This window comes from Phyllostomus hastatus, unplaced genomic scaffold (assembly GCF_019186645.2).
Source record: "Phyllostomus hastatus isolate PE091 unplaced genomic scaffold, TTU_PhHast_1.1 phas_contig_1, whole genome shotgun sequence".
NCBI lineage: Eukaryota > Metazoa > Chordata > Mammalia > Chiroptera > Phyllostomidae > Phyllostomus > Phyllostomus hastatus.
Window position 1 is genome coordinate 15313451 of NW_025333498.1, and position 23393 is coordinate 15336843.

The 23393-nt window shown below is 34.9% G+C and overlaps 1 protein-coding gene across 1 annotated transcript in view; it reads right to left on the reverse strand.

Moving 5' to 3' along the window:
- Window positions 1–23393, reverse strand: part of MTX2 (metaxin 2) — a 59914-nt gene that overhangs the window by 32026 nt on the left and 4495 nt on the right. The window contains exons 2-3 of the mRNA XM_045831376.1: window positions 2015–2062; window positions 973–1019 (exon numbers count right to left, since the gene is read on the reverse strand). Coding sequence (XP_045687332.1) covers window positions 973–1019; window positions 2015–2062 — 95 coding nt within the window. The remainder of the gene's footprint in view (window positions 1–972; window positions 1020–2014; window positions 2063–23393) is intronic.

A 23393-nucleotide genomic window follows, 5' to 3' on the forward strand; every position in this document is an offset into this window, starting at 1 on the left:
CTTTCCCTGCCTTAAACAGAACACAAATGTACTGAATGACATACTGTGTATAAGACATAGTTATTAAGCCCAGAGATTATTAAGTTGAATAAAAAAATACAATGGAATAACCAAGCACCTGGCATCTGTCCAGAACACAGGAAAAGCTCACAGTTCCTTCTCTTCCCTTTCTGTCCTCAAGATGCTCATAGTCTCATCTCCAATATAAGTATCACATGTTTTTACAGTTCTCTTTTATCTTTTGGATGCTAGACAAAAAAATCATCTTTTTGATTGAAAATATGTAAGCTAACTAAAAAAACAGCAGCTAAGTTAAAATATTTGAGTAATTATAATTCTACAATCTACATAAACATTTCTCTCTCTCTCTTTTAAAAAAGCAAACAATCCCCAAGTATCCTATTCTTCCTATAACGTAGTTTAAAGTTTACAGGGCCACTAATCTTTTTTGGATAACACAACTTCGATACACAACTTAAAGAACTATTGTATTCAATAAGTGGTTTGGGTATAATAGACACTAATATAATCAATAAGTATATAAAAAATGACTACAGAAGAATATGTCTGCTTCAAGATTACCAATGGATTAATGCTAGAATGAGTACAATGAGAAAATGATGTTTTAAAATATGTGGTGAATAAATCTTTACAAATAAGTTGGAAAATAATTCTGTGTCCGTAAATGAATATATCACCCCCCCCAAAATCAATACCATCATATCTAGCCCAAAACAAAACTACTAAGAAGAAGTGACTTTTTACAAAAAGAATGAATAATGAAGATTTTTATATTATCTACTGACAATAATTAACTGAATAATATTATATAATAAAATTAACCTTCAGAGAAGAGATGTTATATTGGTAATTGTAAATCACAGAAAAATTCTAAACAGACCGTATCAGATAGTCTGGGGGGAAAAAACTGCTACTCAAAGTGGAAAAATACTACATTATTTATATATTTACCTGTACAGCAAGAGAGGCTGCATTGTCAGAAAGCAAAATTTGCTCCCCTGCAGAAACACAATAAAAGGTTGGAGTCAAAAGTGTGATTGCTAAACAACATATATTTTCACTTTTAAAAATATTCCTATTTTTAAAGAGATATAGCCTTTCACTAACATAATTATGAAGTTCTATATCAATGTTATTGTGTAAGTATAATTTTGATTATATTATCATTGTATGTAAATAACAATAAAATAAGAATACTTCCTCTAAAACTGGTATTTTATCACATTTTATCAGCAATATGTAATTAAAATTGCTCATTTAAAAACAAATACATTTTATAAGTTTTCAAGATATAGTCCTCTTCCTTTCATCCAAATTAAGCATATTTTAAAACTAAGTACCATTTGTATGTATTTAAACCTCCCTAGTTAAAAGTAAAGCCATTCAGGACCACATAAAACCAGCTTGTACTTACTATTGCACAGTGTGTCTAGGTCTGTCACACAAAAGAAAGATGACAAGTTTGCTGCAATAAAAATTCCATGCTTAGAAGACTAGGGCCGCTGCCTATTAGTCTTCATTACTTTGTAGTCTTCTGACAATTGTAGCAGGCTGCTGAGCCCCAAATGGGGTCCATAATGTGATCTGATGATATATGAAGAGCTGCTAAAGGGAGCCTGAACCATCCTAGCCTATACATTTTAACAGTTCCTTTTTACTGAGAGCCCACTTTACCACAGGACTTCAAAAATCTGCTGTGTCAGCTATTGATGCAGTAAATCTGCCAACTGCTCCTGCAACCACATCATTTTACACTGCCTACAGCAGCCAATATAATGAGTCAATAATAAACTAAGGACCTTATAAGCCATGAATAGTTGGTTTACACTGGCAGATACAAGTTTAGGCAAAATCTCCTAGACAAATTACACAAGGGAATCTCCTTTCTTTATGTTTTACATTCTCCTTGTAGTAAATTATATTATTGGGGGATTTTTTGGGTAATAAATATATTTTTACGCAAAGCCATTTTTAATTGTGAACAAGTTCCTACCTTTCAATTGCTGATACAATGTAGCATTTTCAGGCCAAGGTTCTGTAGCTGTGGAAACAAGATAGTGATAATTAGGCACATAGGGCAAAAACACATGAATAACCTACCAAATTAATAAGCACAAACATTAGTCTAGAGCACTTAAACCCAATTGCCAAGGTTAACTTAACTGTGGCAAACAATCATACTTTAGGTTCTATGGTAACCTGTATAAGTAGGTTTGATAATGTTTTAAATGAATGTTTGGTTTATTGTTTGGTGGTAATTTTTGTTTTTTTATGGGGAGGAGATAGAAGACATCTTATCCAATCAAAATGAGATTTGAAAAAATAAAACAGCCTATATGCTACTATTCATTTACTCTCCCACAAGCACAGACATACCCAAAATATTACTTATACATATATAAAAATACTGAACCAAATATAAATGTTTAACAAAATAAATTTTCAAACAGACAATGCTGCATACATGAATCAAATATATCTGTATGATGCTGTGCATGTTGCCTTATAAATTGGTAGCATTTAAACATACAGAGGAATCCTGTTACATGCTAGAACATTTCATTCCCTTGACCCCACCACCACCACCCCACAAAACACAAACAAGCTGACATCAGCAAATTACAGCAAAGGCCAGTAGCATGATGAAATAGTAAGAACCGACAATGTCAAATAAAACTGGTAAAGCTAATTTTAGGCCTAAAGCTAGGCTTGACCTTGACCCTTAACCGTTCATCTTCAGAAGACTCTAGCTGGCTACAAATAGAGTATTAGCAACCTACCAGTGCTTAGAAAAAGCACTAGATTTAAATTTTGTCTAATCAACTGCACTTAAGAAGCAATGTCTCCACTGATAGGTTATACAGGATATCATTTGTTGAATTCTTCTTGTAAAAGCCATAAAACATCAGAATAACCAATTCTAACACAGTAACTACATTTACTCTCAAGAAAAAGGAAATTAAACATATGAAATCTGATAACAATTAGTATTTTCTTAATGTTTTAATTAATCTGGTTTCTGTGACATAGCAACAAATTATTTTTTAATATATGACTGTAGCTGATATTTAGAAGAAATTTATGTATGTGCCCTGGCTGATGTGGCTCAGTTGGTTGGAGTGTCATCCTGTAACTGGAAGGTTATGGGTCTGATTGTCGGTCAGTGCATAGTGCATGTATCCAGATACATGCACTATGGGTACAGGGTGTGATTCTAGTCGGGGAGTGTATGGGAGGCAACCAATCAATGTTTCCCACTCACATCATTTCTCTCTCTCCCTTCCTCTCTCCTTCTAAAAGCAATTTTAAAATGTCCTTGGGTGAGGATTAAAAAAAAATATGTATATGAAGCATTTTTTTTCTTATGATCACTTAAGATGTACTAAAACAGTCCCTGAGATAAGGGGACCCCTTAATTTGCTGTTATTTATACTTCAGAATGAAAAGGAAAACATACTAGTGGTATTATAAATTATAAATGTTATTTTTGCTTTTGTTTAAGCTATACAAAATTAAACTCATACTTGAGTAATACCACGAAATTATCTAGCAAATAATGAACCATACATAGTTTTGTATGCTATTAGCCACAACATTATACATATATGTGAAGGCTGCTGAGTTTCAACTCACATACAAAAAAGGCTGTGAAACAAAGTATGTGTTATGTTACTGTAAACTTCTTAACAAAGTAATATTTTAGTAAGAACTCAATTAACCTGTGTAACACAGTTTTATAAAAGTCAGGAAAACAAAAACAAGCTGACATCAGCAAATTACTCAGAAATAACCTTTTGGGATAAACTGTATGGTCAGCACCCCTACACTGTTTACATCTGTATGAGAAACAAAACAACAAGGTTCATTCGTTATCAGGTCCTACATTATCAAAGATTCAGTTATATGTATTATATTAATATTAAAGCAATAAAGCATAGAAATAAAATTTACAAAAATTGCAAATATATTAAAATTTATTGCCTTGAGGATATATACCGCATTTTCGGACTATAAGATGCACCCCCCCCTCCCATTTGGGAGGAATAATGGTTGTTAATGCTGCTGTTCAGTTCTGCTTACATTTACACTGGTGAAATATCATGTTATTTATGTTATTAAATATTTTACCACATTTTTTGCTTCAAAATTTTTTTTCCTATTTTCCTCCTCTAAAACCTAGGTGCATCTTATGGTCCGAAAAATACAGGTATGTTGGATGCATCTTGTGTATGCTCCATTGTACCATGTTGGGCATACAGTTGGTGTTCATTAACTATGCATGGAAAGAAAGAAAAGGGATATTTTAGCTAAACTTACCATTCTATTCCCTGAATATTCTGGCTAACCAAAATTTTACTGAACTTAATATTGTCAACTACATTAAAGAAATGAGGTGCTCTGATTAAATATTCTGGTACTTTTAACTGTTAGCTGTTTTGTATACATACTAGACATAAATTAAAAATTTTTTAAACAATGGAATAATGTATCCTTCACATTAAATACATGTTGAATATAGTTTAAATTCTATGATAAATAAAAAACTACCTCACTACTCTGCAATATAAAGAGTTCTCACATAAACAGTAATTTATGTGCTCAGTAATTCCAGTTAAAAGTTCATTTATCACTCTGGCTGGTGTGGCTTAGAGGGTTGAGAGCCGGCCTGCTAACTGAAAGGTCACTGGTTCAATTCCCAGTCATTGCACATGCCTGGGGTATGGGCAAGGTCCCCTACTGGGGGCAGACAAGAGGCAGCCAATCAATATTTCTCTCCCACTCTTTCTCCTTCCCTCCACCCTCTCTAAAAAATAAATGTTTTTTTTTAAGTGAATTTATTATCACCCCCATGGCTTCTCCAGATCTATTACATTAGACCTGTGTAAAAGTAAAAGAAATCTTGCAACATATTACCTGACTGAAAATAAGAATAAAGTTGCCTAGAATTACTACAAGCTCTGTTATTAAGGACCTAAAACTAAAAATGGGGGTGAAAGTAATAGGTTTTTCTTTTTTATTTTTTTTTAGATTTTAGTCTTTTATTTTTAGAGAGAGGGGAAGAGAGGGAAAAAGAGAGGGAGAGAAAGATCAATGTGTGGCTGCCTCTCATGCGCCCCCTACTGGGTACCTGGCCTGCAACCCAGGCATGTGCCCTGACTGGGAATCCTTTGGTTCACAGGCCAGCACTCAATCCACACCAGCCAGAGCTATTTTTCTTCATCCAAGATGCAAACTATGTTTCAATTCAGAAATTATTACTGAAAATAAATTCTCAGAAAGTTAACTGCAAAACATCTGATGTTACCTTCACAAATAGAATCTACCATTTAAAAAGAGAAGGCAAGAACACTGATAGAAACCTATACAATCATGTTATTGTAACAGCCTGCAATTCCAGTGCATCCATAGACCAGGAGGCAAGAAATAGTAAAGGAAGTGGGGAATGATCATTAGCCTTTCTCACACATGAGCAGCTCACAATATACAAGTATCACTGGTTTAAATGTGTCACCTACATAAACCAGCTCACATAATTACATTTTAATCATGACATGGGACAAGAAATGTCTAGCATGTTGTTCAACAGAGGGCCCAAAGTGAAAATTCTAAGTTGTGTGTGTGTGTGTGTATCTACAAATCGACCATGCAGGTTTCTATCTAGGAAATGAGCTCTTCAACTACCTTCACAAGCAAGTCCCTGAATCATGAGCATTATTATCCACATATAAAGTACAAAGCCTATTTCCTGGTTTGGGCAATACTAAATTAAAAACTTTTTCCTGAGAAAGCCTATAATGGGAAAGACAAAGTACAAAAATACTTCCCTATTTCCCTTTCCCAAGGTTAAGCAAGTCAATACCCTCCCCCTTGATTCTGACCATGTGAGAGATTAAGAACTTATACTGCTAACAACAGACCTTAAAAATCTGTATTTAAAAAGAAAAATCTTTTTTAAAAAAACAATAAAACATTTTAATCACATGTGAGTTTTACTTTATCCAACCTAAAATGTTTTGGACCACTATACATTCAATATTGAATAAAATTTCATAACTCATCCTATTCTCAATTTCTATCATCAAAAGCACTCTCTGATATGAAATGTCTTTTTATGCCTGCCTTAGGGAAGGGTCAGCCTTAGAATAAATATAGAAGGTGAAGCTCAAAGTTTCTGAAAAGAAGGCTGGAAGGAAATGCGAATTGAGAGAGAATGTGGATTAATGCTGCCAAGGTGCAAGTTACTGATATTATCAGTACATCAAAAGTAAACTTTATGCTTAAAGTTTGTATAGCTCTTAGAATAAAGGGCCCCACAATAGTTTGTGTGGCTCTTGGAATAAAGGTCAGAGTCATCATCTTGGCCCTACACATCACCTTCTCTACCTCTCTGGCCTCATCACACCTGTACCCCACCCACTCTGTATTCCAGCAACATTGGCCTTCATCTAGTTCCTGAATGCACCCCATTCCTTCCTGCCCTAAAGATGCATTTGTGCTGTTTCCTCTTCCCTGGAGCAATCTTCCCATCCCACTGTGTCCTCACATCTCTGCTCAAGCATCATTTCCTCCCGCTGGGCCAATTTCATGGACAGGCAACCTTAGCAGCTGTACAAGGCCTGCACTTAGAAAGGTCCACCCTTGGTTTTACATTCTGCTATCCCAGTCCTGAAATTTGTTTGAACCAGGGGCTTCCTGTTTTCATTTTGCACTGGACCCTACAGCCAATTCTGTCCTCAGGGAAGCCTTCTTTGACCTCCCTCAATAGTTCCAATACTCTCTTTACAAGCTTGAGTAGCATGCATACTCAGTTGCACCACTTATCACAGTCAGAAATTTGACATGGAAGTGAGGACTATTTGGTTGTTTATCTCCCTCAGTAGAACATAAAAGCACCATAAATCCAGTGTTCATATCTGACTTTTGTTACCACTTCATCCCTAGAACCCAGCACATAACAGACAATCAATCAATAGAGGTTAGCTGAACAAGAGTTTCTTTTTATTATTACCACTATCATTATTATTATTATTCTGTACCATTTAGGCTAAGAATGTAGCCTGGAAATAGAAAAACTATACGACATGCTCAAAAAAAGAAAACTTTACCCAGAGAACTTCAATACTACAACCAATACCACAACTGTAAGATTCTTAAAACAGCTGCCTGAGATAGTTGGCAGAATGTAATTCTATAAACTTACTTATGCACTGACCCTAACAATGGCAATTTGTTTCTATATTTTATATCAAATACATAGTTTTCACGAGATATTACTGTTGCAACACTCCTAAAGCTAATATAAGGCCCTCAACCATCTGATAAGTAACCTCACTAATCCCCTTCCCACATTCTGTAGCTAACCTGGGGATGACCATTATTTAAATTTTGTGTCTCCACCAATAAAATATTAGAGCATGCAGGTCCAAATAGATTTAGAAAGCATATGGTTGGTATTCCTGAGCTAATAAATTGCATACATTATAAAACATACACTAAAAAAGAAAGTAGAGTTAAAATCATTGAAATCCAAGTTCCAATATTTTTATCCCTATACTTCAAAGGATTGTCTTGTATAACACAAGATGTGTATGCCCCACCCCACTTTGGAAAACACTGACTGCTTTTCTGAAATTCCAGCAGGGAACCCAGCCATTCATGTACCCTTGAACAGACTCCTCCTCTAAGTCAGTGAAATTCTTCTTTAACCACAGAAAAAGCTTGGAAAGAACACATTGAAATTAATGGAAAGAAAAAGGGATATCTGCCTACCTTATCCACCTACACCAGGACCCTCGTATCCCATGAGAGTAACTGAAATATCCCCCACACATTTCGAACTTTCTCACATTTGTGACTTTGCTCAAACAGTTCCCCTCCGTACAGAATACCCCTTCAGCCACAAGAACTTAAATCTTATACCTGTCTGAAGACCACATTAAAATGCTAACTCCATCAAGAAGGCTTTTTTAACTAAACAAATCTAATTTATCCTTTATCTATACTGTCCATAGCAGTTTGTACTTGTCTTAGATCATATATTACTTTCTACTCTATTATTATGTCAATATCTTATCTCCCTTTTCAGGCAGTAAGTTCCTAGAATGTGAAAAATTCCTATGTTCCTGAGATTATTTATTAAAGACTTAGCTTTTCAATTGCTCCAAAATGAATATGGCATTTATAACAATGTATGCCAAAATATGAAATTAAAATTAAGATTTAAATTTTTTGGTCTAAGTATCATTTAAAGCTAATATCTTTATTACAAGAGTTCCAAAGTAAAACTACCCACCTTTCAAAAATTTATTCTTTCACAATAAAAAACTACTATATCATTTTCACCCTAAAGTAGTAAGTTGCTCTAAGGCACTCTTAGTGACCTACTTTAATTCATTCTTTAAAATTAGAATGACTTCTTATTCCTTAGCAAAAGACCACAAAAGTTTTTATCATTTCTATAAACAAGAATTATATTCTTACCCTACAGACATAAAGAATATCTAGAAATAAGGCGAGTATCAGAGCACCACATAACAGAGTTTCTATCAAATTAACATTATTAAAAGTCTTCAGCCCACTTAGTCCTTTACCTACTCTCCAATTCTGCCCAAGCAAAATGATTATTTTACATTTAGTGTCCTTTTACCAAGCGCAAAGAATTTGCCTCTTAAGTTTCAGTCTTCAGTGGAACAGAGAGGTTTTGGGGGGGTTTTTTAATCCAAACAAGTGTTTTTAAATTTTTCAGACATTTTCTCCACCCCTAACAGTATTTATGTTGGAGAACCAATGAGAAAAGACAGCAGGGATTTATATGCCTAGACTTGTGAAAGCCTTAAGAGAAACTTAATAATTCATAAATAAATGAATTAGTATTAGAAACACACACAGTAAAGCAACAACCACAACCCCAAAAAACATATATTTGCCTCTCATTTAATTATCTTTAAGGTACCTATGATTTTAACCTTTATCCGCCAATACAACAAAAAAAAATCAATATTCTTCGCTACTAACCCATTATAATTTTTAGAGAAATGACTACTGGCAAATAAATTGTAGGGATATGCACATCCCTAGATCTCTTAAAGACTCTACATTTCGCCCTGGCTGGCATAGCTCAGTGGATCGATCGCGGGCTGCGAACCAAAGTGTCACAGGTTCAATTCCAGTCAGGGTACATGCCTGGGTTGCAGGCCACAGCCCCCAGCAACCGCACATTGATGTTTCTCTCTCTCCCTATCTCCTTCCCTTTCCTCTCTAAAAATAAATAAAATCTTAATAAAAAAATATTTAAGTCTTTAAAAAAAAAAAAAGACTCTACATTTTTACCAGCAATATTCTCTCAAGTAAGATGATAGGTCATTGTGGTAGCAGATGATCTATCTATTCCATTCAATTCAGGGTATGTCACAGTATGAAAGTGCTATGACCTAGTAAATAAGTCTAATTCCAAAGTCCATATCTTGATGATCTAATCTAAGAGGACAAGAGAAAAGCCATGAAAAGAGGTGCCCTAGGTGGTGGTGTTGTTTTTTAAGTTCTGCATCCTTAATGTACAACATGACTCCTCTGGCATGTGAATGTAGGTGAAGACATAATTTGTAGAATAATAGGCACCAATATTACACACTGCTTCAGTGCTGTCATATTTCCAATCCATCAAATTGATTAATGTTATAATAACTCTACATAAACCTATCATTTGTGCACTAATGAAGTCAAACCCAGTTTATCCTTAAGCAACTGGATTCCAAAAGCTCATAGATGTCATCTCTTCAGCTTCCAAAGATAATGTAGACAGTGTCACACAAAAGGACTACAAAACACATGCAGCCTATCTCCAAATATGAATGGCTTCCTGCCAAAGGTGTAGATACAAATACTACTAATATAACAAAAAGTCCAGAGCATTTGACAGCTCTTAAACATGGACAAGTTACTGCAAGACATGTAAAAAAGAAGGAAATAAATTTACTAGTTTGACATAAATACTATCTTGATGATTTCAATGATATCAACAGTCATTAATTTCAAAACTTATCAAGTTTCAGTTATGATATAAAAGCCTCATTTAAAGTAGATTTTAAAGGTGTTTAGACTTAAAATATGATGTCCTGTAACTTTATCAAAATTAGAATTTAAGAGCTATGAATTACATTCAACAGCAATTCAACCTGCAAACTACAGAGCAACTTAAAGATAACACCACATCTCAGATAACACTGATAATGAAATGATTAAAGAGTGATGCCCACCCCTCTACTGTTTCATAGGGATATTTAATGATATTACACAGGATATGCAAGCAGGAAGTGATTCTTCCCACAAAAGGAGTTTAAAACCAACTGCCCATCACCTCAACAGTAAGAGAACAATGTTCATGTCAGAAAGTGGCTCATGTTGACAACTGGAGAAGCGCAGGGTAACAATGTCATTTCCATAAACGTAAAAACCTGGCAGGTAGCATTTGGTATCATTAGCAGTAAGGCTACTGTCTTAGTCCATTTGGGTTGCTTATAACAAAATACCACAGACTAGGTGACTTATAAAGAAAAGAAATTTATTTCTACAGTTCTAGAGGCTGGAAGTTCAAGATTAGGATACCAGCATGGTCAGGTTCTGATGAAGGTCCTCTTCCAGGTTGCTAACTGCTGACTTCTTGCTGTGTCTTCACATAGTAGCAGGGAAATGGAGCTCCCTGGGCCTCTTCTGTAAGAGCACTAATCCCAATCATGACCTCATCATTTCCCAATGGCCCTACCTTCTAATACCATTAGCTTGAGGAATGGGATTTCACACAATTTGGGGGAACACAAAAATTCAGATCACAGCGGTTACTTAAAGATTTATAATGAAAGCAAGCACAGATTCAAAATTAAAGACTACCTTAGATTGAAGTTAAGGGCCCTGAAGCAAGTAACAGACCTTCTAGGATAGAGTGGAGAGGTGTAAGACAGATATACAAAGAGATTCCCAGACTCTGGAAGAAGATTCACACCAGAATTATTCCCCTGGCTACAAATTATCATCAGTCCTTAAAGAGAAGAAACTTGTTGACTGACATCAAATCTACTATATATTCTTAATTGCTTGTTGTTTATAAATGTGTAGTAAATTGTACATAGTTCTCATTTTAAGAAGTAAATTTAACCACACTCTACAAATTTGTTTTATCACTCATTCAATAAATATCATAGAATATGTTTATATATTTTTTTCTATACACACACACATATATATTCCCACTGCCCTTCCCCCTACACATAAATGTGCCAGGCACCATTCTAAGCACTAAAGAAATAATTGTAAAGAAAATTAAGGCCTTTAGCTCTGAGTAGCTACTGGTTAGAGAGTCATCCAAGACACCAAGATTATGGGTTTGACCTCCAGTTAAGGCACATACATTTATAAATGCATAAATAAGTGGAACAGCAAATTGGTATTTGTCTTCCTTTCTTCCTTCCTCTCCCTCTTTCTCCCATCCCCTCCCCCTTTTTTTCCTCTCTTTAAAAATCAATAAATAAATTTTAAAAAAGAAAATTAAGGCACTTAGACTTTAGTGGTACCATGTGGCCTACCTAGCTTCATATTTGTTACCTTTATAACATTTCAAATGTAAAACTTTGACAAATACTGGAGTCTATCTGACTATGACAATAAAGATTATCTGATCTGCCCTAGCTGGTGGTTCAATTAGTTATAACACTGTCCTGTATACCAAAAGGTTACAGGTTTGATTCCCGGTCACATACCTAGGTTGCAGGTTCAATCCTCAGTTGAGCACATACCATATTTCTCTCTTACATTGATGTTTCTCTCTCTTTCTCTCTCTCTCTAATCAACAAAACATATCCTCAGATGAGGATTCAAAAAAATTATCTGATCTACCCATAACAATGCTTAATTCTGTTTGGTCTACATGTTGCATAAAACTAAGAAAAAAACTACATACAACAGTACACAACCTCCATAATACCAAATGAATACCAATTTACTGAGCCTATGGCAAATAAATCATACCCCACAAATCCCTCATCGATCTCCCCAACCACCCATTCATTTGTAACAAGGTGGTAAACAAAAAATTAAAATGACCCAAAGTGAGGGCACATGAATGAATGCTATAGTAGATAAACATCCAAGGCAAATGAATCTTAATATCCTCCCATTCATGAAGCAGAAGACAGAAAGCAAAACAGATTAAAAATTCAGGAAACTACTACAGGGAAGAACTTCCTTACAACCCAACGTTGGGTCCCAAAAGAGACAAGAGAATAATGAGAAATTATCTTTTTCTGGTCAAACACTATCCGGACATCTACCTAGGCATTTGATGATGATGATGATGATGATGATGATGATGATGATGATGATGTTGATAGTCGTTAAAACTTAATAGCTTAAGACTCTTAAAGCTTATATCCAGCATAAATGAATAACTTTTATAACTCAATAATCAAAAAGACAAATAACTCCAGAAAATTTTTATGGGCATAAAATCTGAATAGACATTTAAGGAGATGATGGCCAAGATACTCAATATCATTAGTCATTAAGGAAATACAAATCAAAATCACAACATGCCATTTCACACCCACTAGAATGGCTATATCAACAAAAAAGAGAAAAAATATTTAGAGGATGTAAAAAATTTGGAATGTTCACACATTACTGATGGAAATATAAGAAGTTGGTAATTTCTCAAAATGTTAAACACAGAATTACAATATGACTCAGCAATTCTACTCCTAGGTATTCACTCAGGAGAAATGAAAAAACATATATCCACACAAAGACCTATAAGTGAATGTTCACAGCAGCGTTATTTACAATATTCAAAGAGCGGAAACAACCCAAATGACCACCACCAAACAGTCAATGGATGAACAAAATGTGGTATATCCATACAATACAATACTGTTTTGCAATAAAAAGGAACCAAGTATTGATACATACCACAACACAGAGGAGCCTCAAAAGCACTATCCTTAGTGAAAAAAGCCAGACACTAAAGAAAACATATTGTGTGATCCCATTTATATGAAATGTTCAGACTGGGCAAATCTACAGACAGTAGATTAGTGGTTGACTCGGAATGGGGATGGGAAGTGACCGTAAATAGGCAAGGGATTTTTTTTTGGAGTGATGGAAATGTTCTGCAATTAAAATGTAGTAATAATCACAATTCTGTAAATATACTAAAATATCCTTAAATCTCAGGTAAATAGAAAAGTTTAAGACTCTTATTGTATTTATTATGCACATAAGTACTTGACATATTAACTATCTCACAACTTTATGAGATAGACACTATTGTTATTATCCCTATTTTGCAATAAGAAAATTGAAACACAAGCATAAGTAATTCGCCCCATTGTTAGTAAGTGACAAGTAATCTGACTCCAAAGTCAGTGAACACACAAATATATTAAGGGACATCTTCCAAAGCCCACAATAAACATTCTTGGGTAATAATTAATTATTAGAATTAAAGCAATTATAATCATCCCACAATTGTTCTCAACCCTTAGTGTTTAAGAATCACCTGAGGGACTTCATAAAATTGTATACTTCCACCAAATCCAAAACTCAGAGATTCTATTACTGTAGACTTGAGGCCCAAGAATCCAACCACAGCCACAAGCACCCCCAGTAAATCTGAAGCATACAATATGAAAAAAATAGACTGTATTCAGGACACAGAATATACTTGAAATAAGACAGAGTTGTTTTCACCTCTTTCGTTCATTTGCCTCAAAGAATGTGGTATTGAGGATCTGTGTATATTAATTTTATTCAAGAGTATTTCTGCCCATCTTATTCTACTTAAGTATTTGTGGATATGGCTTAAAGCCATGCTTTCACAACATGCCTTTGTAACATGTTGCAATTTTATATACTGTTCCAGACTAAGTCTTTAAGATTAATGAACTGAGGCCTCACTTATTTTGGAACCAAAGTGGCTAAATGTTACTTTTTCCATTAGACGTAATCAATAAGGAAAGTAAAATTAAGTTAGTAATTATGAGACTTGAACAAAGACCATCTAAATCTACCTATGTGAAACTAGAGATCAATTTCAAAATGGTATTCAAGAATCAATTTCATAAAACCAACAAACTTCTGGAGGTTAACAAGGGTCAAGAAAAATTTGCATCATCAACAAGCCAATAACTCAGGCTAAAGCGAATACAAGTTAAATTGAAAACCTTCCATTCTTTCTTTGTAGGTATGCATGTATCAAATGGTATGTTCAGACTTCTACCATTATAAAAGTGAAGAGCCATTTTTATTAGTTTCCAATAAAAAGCATGCCAATTACATATGATTATGAATAGATACGAACCTTGTAGCTAGGACTCAAAATTGGAATTCTCTTTTTTTTAAAAAGGTAATCTGAAATTCACAAGAGGAAATACTAACACCATGTCTGAGGTTTTCTAAGAAACAGAGATGAATATGAGATCAACAGCAAGACTATACAAAAACAGCTGGTTAAAATTAAAAGTGTAATTCTGCCCAAAAAACAGAAGACAAACAGCCCCCCACACAGGTATCAGACCTCAACAATGTTAACAATGTTAACCTTCAAGATTTAATGGTTCTCTAAATCTAATCCTAGGGAAAATATATTTCCCTCAAACTAAGGAGCAATTCTCCCACTACTCTAAGCCAAACACAATCATTGTAGTAATAACACCTATTTTTTTAGACTTATTTTGTTAAGTTTATTGGAATAATATCGGTTTACATGGTCATATAGGTCTCAGGTGTATATTTTTATGATACATGATCTGTATACTGCATTGTGTGCCCAGCACCCAAAGTCTAATCACCCTCTGTCATCAAATATTTGACCCCCTTTACACTTTACTACCCCCACCCCCACTCCCTCCCATAACCACCATGCTATTGTCCGTGTCTCTGAATTTCAGTTTTATATCCCACATGTGAGTGAAATGATATGGTTCTTAGCTTTTTCTGAACTGACTTAATTTGCTTAGCATAATATTCTCAAGATCCATCCATGTTGCTGCAAATGGCTGAGTAGTAGTATCCCAATGTATATAAGTACCATATCTTCTTTATCCAACCCTCTGTCACAGGACACTTTGGTTGTCTCCATGTGTTGACCACTGTGAATAATGCTGCAGTGAACATAGGGATGCATATATCTTTGCAAATAAACATTTTCGAGTTTTTGAGTAGATACCCAGAAGAGGGACTGCTGGGTCATATGGTAACTCTATTCATTTTTTGGAGGAACTGTCATGCTGTTTTCATAGTAGTTGTGCCAGTCTACATTCCCACCAGTAGCGAGTGAGGGCTCCTCCTTCTCCATAACTTCACCAACACTTCTTGTTACTTGTCTTGTTGATAACAGCCATACTAACAGCTGTGAGGTAGTACCTCATTGTAGCTTTGATTTGCATTTCCCTAATAGCACCTATTTTTTTAAGTATCTGCTATTTGCCCACTATTCTAAGTATTGTACTTGACAGTACAGTAGCTCTCTCACATCAAGCTAGGTTACCAAAAACTCTCCATTCTTCCTTCCTCACTCTTCCCAACTAGCCTTGAAATACACAATCCCTACAGAGGGTTGGATCTATCATTAAATCTCCTGAAATCCTGGCAGAACTGCAAGATACCTCAAGAGCAAACAAACAAATAAAAACGCAGTAACACAGCCTAATCATCACAGAATTCCTTCATGAATAGGAGTTCAGGAGTAGAAAATCCTCAGAAACATAGAAAAATATATACATTTATAGCATTTAAGTAAACAAATTATTACATTTCTAACATGTACCAAAAACTATAATAAAAAGATAGAGATAGCCCTGGCTGGCATAGCTCAATGGATTGAGCGCAGGCTGCGAACCAAAGTGTGCCAGGTTCGATTCCCAGTCAGGGCACATGCCTGTGTTGCAGGCCATGGCCCCCAGCAACCGCACATTGATGTCTCTCTCTCTCTCTTTTTCTCCCTCCCTTCCTCTCTAAAAATAAATAAATAAAATCTTAAAAAAAAAGATAGAGATGAATATAAAATTGTCATTGCTCTCTAGAATCTAATTTTGTTGAGTGAGTTGGGGGCCCAGTGGCAGGGTGGTGGAGAAGAGGACTGGGATACACATAACCATTTACAACACAGAAAGTAAATGCAGGTAGAGAGGGAAAAACATAGGTTTTCAAGTCAGACATACTTGGGCTCCAGTCCCAACTCTACAACTTATTGTCTGAGTCACCTTGGCCAAGTTGCTTAACCTCTTCTTGCCTCAATTACCTCATCTGTAAAAGGTGGAAATATTACCTACCTTATAAGGTTACTGGAAGAATAAAATTAGATAAATTATGCAAGTGCTATATGTAGTCTCTAGCTCACAGAATGTACTCAATCAATAATTATTAATATAAGTATCAGACCAGAAGTACGTCAAAAGCACTACAGGAATCCTCTTGAACAAATAACTAAATCTATCTGAGAAAGACAGGAAAGAATTCACAAGAGGAGATGAAATTTGAAATGGGTCCAAAAAATAATCACAAGTGTGACAGACAGAAGATGAAGGTGCAGGGAGAAGAGTTGAGATGTTCACTAAAAATCTAACACCCCTAATTCAATTTGAGAGAAGAAAGGTAAAATGCTTAGTAAAGGCATCCTAACTGAGCATTTCTGATACAGGATTCACCACTTTACATTGAAATTACACATTTCTTTCATTTTATTTGTTAATACATTTATTTATTTTAGACAGCGGGAGTGAGAGAAACACTGCTGTGAGAGAGAAACATCAATAGGTTGCCTCCCATACTCAACGCAACTGGGGATTGAACTCACAACCTAGGTATGTGCTCTGACCTAGAATCGAACCCCCAACCTTTTAGTGTAAGGATCACACTCCAACCAACTGAGCCACACAGCCAGGGCAAAATTATGTGTTTCAATGGATGTGTTCCATGCAAGACATAAGTTTATCAAAGGCAAGAACTGTGTTACCAGTTTTTGTACCCCTACACCTGGCAGAGTATGAAAATTAGGTATTCATTCTAACAAATAAATATATTCTGTAGAAAATATAAGCAAGTCTTTTGCTATCTAAAGATATCTGATAGTGAAAAATTTATCTAACTTTAGAAATAAAACTATCAAACCAAATTAAGGTATGACAACATCTTAATAATGTATATGAAGTTCATCAGTATGAACTCATAAAAGCACTTTCCTTCCAAACTGTTTAATGTACCTAACCAGAGGTACATAGCCCAATCATCTATGAAATGTTTAAAAAATAAACCTGCCTCCCTGGCCAAGTAGCTCAGGTGGTTAGAGCCTCATCAGATAGTTATATGCCTAGATGGCAGGTTCAATCCCAGATCAGGGCACGTAAAAGCAGCAACCAATGAATGCATAAATAAACAGAACAACAAATCAACGTTTCCCTCTTTCTCAAATCAATAAACAAAATTTTTTTAATATATATGTATACACACACACACACACACACTTGCCTTAGAGCTACCCTCAACCTTCATATATACTAGGCCTTTGGTGAGAAAAAAGAATGGGTGTGCTAGTGCATGCATGTGGGAAGACAAGCATGGCTCCTTTCAGAGAGCTCCACAGATAACTGACTGCAATGTGGAATACCACTCCCTACTACCCTTACACACTATTCCACCCACCCGACTTCCCATCTACCCTCATCCCATTTTACAGTAGAAAGTGTATTAGGTCATGAATGGGACTAGACAGTTCCCTTCTCCCATTAAGACTCACCTGGGCCCTCTACACCAATGTATCACCACTTGGGTTACTGTGGCAGACTGGATTTCCTAAAGATGGCTACAACAATCTCTCCTGTCCCACAGGCTCTTCTAGAACCAGAAGACTCCCCACCCCCATAAAAAACTGAAGTCTAATTCCCCTCCCCCTTGAATGCCCTTGTGACTCTCTTGTGACTGATAGAACATGGTAGAAGTGATGCTTCGAGACTTCCAAGGCTAAGGCCATAAAAGGTGATACAGCTTCTCCCTTGTTAGCTCAGACACTGGTCTTTGGAGAACTGAGTAAAAAGTCTCACTACCCTGAGACCACAGGCCCTGAGGGAGCCCAAGCCACAGGGAGAGCCCATGTGTAAGAATTCTAGAAGATCACTCAAGATGAGTTCCTAGCTAGCATCAATTATCCAACCTGAGTGGAGATGCTTCCAGATGTTTCCAGTTCTCAACTGTTGAATCATCTCTAGCCTTTAAGTCTTTCCAGCTGAGGATCCAGACACTGTGAGGTAGACACAAGCAATCCCTCTGGTGGCCTGCCTGACTTACTGACCCAGAGAGTCCATGAAAATAATAAATCAGATGTATCATAGCCATTAACTTGTGTCACTGTTAACACTACAACAGTAGCTGAACAGTTATGTTTCAATAATTACTATTAGTCACAGATTTAGCATTAAAGAGAGAATTAAATGCTGATTCATCTAAAGCCGCAGAATTCCCTCTGTTCATCTAAATCAATTATCAAACTGATTCCTGACCATGTTATATTTATAAATTCTACATTACTGTTTCAGGCATAGATTTTGACATTTCCACCTACCCACCAATCAGTTCCATTCTATTAATCCATTACCTAGAAACTACCTTCCTAAAATTTCACTCTCCAGTTTCCTGACCACAAAACAACAATTTGGCCTCTAGTTCCCAAAATTTGCCACCCAGTGACCACAATGGCTTACCCCTATCATAAACTCTGGTCTGATGGCAGTTGCTACAATATTCAGGAAATGAGGAAAAAAAAGGAGAGTCCAAGAGAAAAATGACTTAATGATGCTAGCTAAATTCAAATCTTACCCTAATCTTTTTATAAAAGATTAGTAAAGTCATTTACCAATACAAAGATAATCCAAAACAGTAAATAATAAAACATAATTAATATTTGTCTTTAAACTGCAATCCATGATTTCTAAAACATATCTTCCTTTTTAAATATTTATTTTAATATCAAAATTATTTTACCCTCTCCAAACATCCACCAAATGTTACACAATGAGAAAATCAGTATAAGTATATAGCCAGAAGACGAAATCTGTTTTAGGAGAAAATACATCAAGGATAATTCCCAATCTCAACTAAAGAACAAACATCAATTACCATTTAGTGAACTTGTAACTAGTTCTTATCCACTAGCCAGACCAGAATGTTAATTGATAAAAGTAAAAATAACAATGATAATGTCTAAGGAAAAACTACAGTAATTTTTTATTTTATACTAGTTCTCACTGATGTATCTTTTTAATTCACAAGAAAATTAGGAATATTACTTATAATTCATGATGCCAAAATATTTTCCTATGACATAAAGACTAACAATCCAAAGAAAAGGAGGTCAAAAAAAGGCCAGATCACTAAAGCATCATCTGTCAGCATTACCTTACAGAATAAATGCTGCAGTAATGATGGCTTCTTCATGGCTAACAAATTATACAATTTATCTGTATGAAGTTCTAGTCAGTGTTCTACTTTGACCGGGTAATGAAATAAGACATGAGATGGAAATCCATTATATCAATATCTAAGGATACTGTATTCGCTGAGATAAATATATGTAACTATATACAACGAAAGACTTTCTTTAAGAATCCAAAGGCAGGTTAAGTCATGAAGAAGCTTCCTCAGTTTAATACCAGTTCTTAGAAATAAAAATATATAATCAGCAGAAAAACATAGCTAAGTGTAAAAGCACAATGAAATGCCTTTTATGGTTTCTATTTTACTAACACAGAGTTAATGGGAATTGCCATGACAAAATGATTGTTTTTATGAAAAGAACCTTCTTTATTACTAACCAATCAAATTTCATTTTTATTACTGATGTAGAAAAGTTCAAAACCATGATTCATTTACAGAGCATACAAAAATAAGAAAAGTGTCCAAGAATAGAGGATCATTTACAAAGCAATAAAAAATTAAAACATGCATTTCTCTTTCTGGCAAGACAAATACTTCTACACAAATGTCTGTAGCTGAATTTGCTAAATATTATAACTTGTCTTTGAACAAAAAAAAGAAAAGCCTGAATTTAATATCTCCATTTGCTATCCAGTCCATCTGATAACTACTTATCAAGAAATTTTAAAAATGTTTAAAAAATGTTAAGAAGTTTGATGATACTTTCTTTCAATTTTCACTCAAAAATGAAAGGATTATTAATATTAAGGATTAATGAAACTAATGAAAGGATTAGTTAAAAATGAAAGGATTAATAAACTAATATTAATAACACAAATGCCTTCACAGAAATAAGAGTGACAAATTTCCTGGGGCCCCCATCACCAAAATCTTTTCAGTTAAAAACTAAAAGTCATTTAATTTCAGAGTATAAAATGTTAATAAAGCATACAATAAAATTAAAACTCACATTATGTTTAACTATGGACTATTTCAAGACCAGACACAAGCCTTTCAAGTGATCTTAACAGCATATCAACATTTTCTAAATTACAACAAAACACTGCCTCTAAGAATCTGGCTTCCAAACTATTCATAAATACAATATGATAAATTAAAATAGGCCACACTGCTGTCAATAAATAGTGCTTTGTCTCTTATCTGAAGTATAACCCATTTTGTCTTTGTTTAGCTTTTCCACCTGCCCCTTCAGTATCTACTTCACAAGTGCCAAGGTGATAAGCTCTACAATATGAGACTATTTATATAACCAATGTGAATCAAAGAGTCTCTGAAATGTGACAGGCAGCTCAGTAACTTCTCAATCATTCCTCAGTGCCATCCCCAATACAAGAGAATCCTCAGAATACTGAGTATAAATAACTAACAAAATATCTTTGTTTTCAAGACAAATGAACTAAATGCTTGTATTTTTTCAATTATCTGTTGCAATTACCATCCTTAGATATTCAGACACAGTTATAAGAGCCTTGATTATCATTTTCAATAAACCTTGTGAAGATTAGCATCCTCCTATTTTTAAAGGACTTTTAAGTTATGTTTTCCACTTTGCACCTCTAGAACCCTTTGAGTACCTTCCCAGTTCAGATTTCCCAATACTTGTAGGAGTTGGATAAAACAGAAACACTTTTTTACGAACACCTGTTTTGATTATATTTACTTTCAAGATGCTTACATATGGGTTCCCTGGAATCTGTAAAACTACTTTAGGGAACATATGGGTTCCCTGGAACCTGTAAAACTACTACTTTATCATACTATAAATTAGCACTACTGCTAAAATGAAGTTATTAACAAATTTAAATAATTAAGTACCCACATGCCCACAATGAGATAAATGAAATATTTGAAGTCTTCTTTTCATCCTTTATATAGTTTTGAGCTTCTAAATAAAGAACAGACAGATATTGTCCTGATTTCAAAAGATTAATAATTACAGTATGACAAAATTAACTGATATGCTTAAAATATAGCAAGGCCTTGGAAAGTAATAAGATGATTCAGAAAAGATGGTATATGAGTTAATGAAAATAAAGACACTTTGGACATTTTCTGCTATCCAAAATGGTAATGGGATAACATCCTCGAGAGCTCTTAGGTGATAAAAGTATAACAGAAACTACCATGTGTTGAACCTTCATCATGTACATACCATTCTGTGCTGTTTAATATATATTATAAAATACATTATCCCTCCTTTACAAATAAGGAAACTGTGGCCCAGAAGTGTCTGTCCAAGATCATAAAACAAAGAAAAGGCAGAGCTGAGCTTAGAACTCCGTTCTTCTGTCTTATTTCAGTGGCCTTGTTCCTAACCTTTTACTTTCTTACTAAGGGAGCCTCAATTCCTTCATCGATAAAAGAAGAACACCACCTATCTCATAGAATCAAACTGTTAATGTTAGCAATTATGTATATAAATTACCTAGCACAGTGGCTCAAAAATGAACACTTACTCTTAATATCAGTAATCAGATAATTATCAGCTAAGTTAAAGCTAAAACTTTTTGGCAATGTCTAATAACAGGCCTCTACTGAAAAAGACTCAGAATATATGTATATACCTATGGCCCATACCAAAAATTCTATTTTATAATAAAGATAAACATGGCTGGAGTTTACTAAATATATAATCTTGAAACAAATATCTTAGAATAATTTATTTTAGGAGTGATTTTAATAATTACAACTATATATTTTATATTATTGAAATAAATTTTGCACTCTATCTATAAATGATTTTTAAAAGCTTGACCAAACAAATCTTCACACAGGAAGTCAGAGGCAAAACTAAGTAGAAAAGAAAAACTGATAAGTAAATACCTAAAAATAATATTAATGAACAATTATTGAGTCCTTACAATTTGCCAGAAACAATGCTAAGCCTTTCATATCTTTTCTCATCTGAGGCTTAAAAAGGCCAAGGTCACATATTTAGTATGTAGTAGCTAAATAAGAATCCAGGTCTGAAGCCCTGGCTGACGTAACTCAGTGGACTGAGCACGGGCTGCGAACCAAAGCATTGCAGGTTCAGTTCCCAGTCAGGGCACATGCCTGGGTTGTGGGCCAGGCCCCCCAGCAACCACACATTGATATTTCTGTCTCTCTTTTTCTCCCTCCTTTCCCTCTCTAAAAATAAATAAAAGAAACGAATCCAGGTCTGACTCTCACTCCAAAATCCATAGGCAGTGTAAAAGCAAGGTGAAGAAGTAGTCAACACTGTTTTGCTTATTTGTGCTCAGCACCTCTCTCTCCTTCCTTTGTACATATCTGATGGCACTGTGGGGTGTAAAGTCTGGAGCCACTCTTGGCACAGGAATGGGCAAGTGAGTCAGGCCTGTCCATCTATGATACAGCACTCCACCCTTTTGGTGACAGGGGCTACTCCCAAATGTGGTCACACAACTCAAATGAGGCTACTCAGTCCCCCCCTAGGATATAATCACATTCAACTGAAAAAAACAGATACTCAAGTAATGTACTGGAATATCTTTTCATTAAAAGAAAAACAAAGCAAGTTAAAATTTAAAATACACAGGCCGTTATAAAAGATTTTGAAAACAACTGAATATACAGGACTATTTTTATACTTCTTTGAAAGTTCTAAATCTACCATATCATCATCTACTAATTCAAAATCATAATTTACCATTCCTCTCCATATTACTGAATTAAAAGAACAATTCAAATTCTCCTCCCACTTTAAGAAATGTATCCAAAAAACTATTCAGTAGAAATACGTCAATGCAGGCACTAATTTACATAGAGAAAAATCACATATACTTGTGATGGCTTTAAGATGCATTACTTGCCTAGATTGAACTTCCATCTGCCACAGTTCTCTTTCTACTGTATTTCTGATCAGAGTGAGCTACAAGAAATATCCTCTGGAAGAC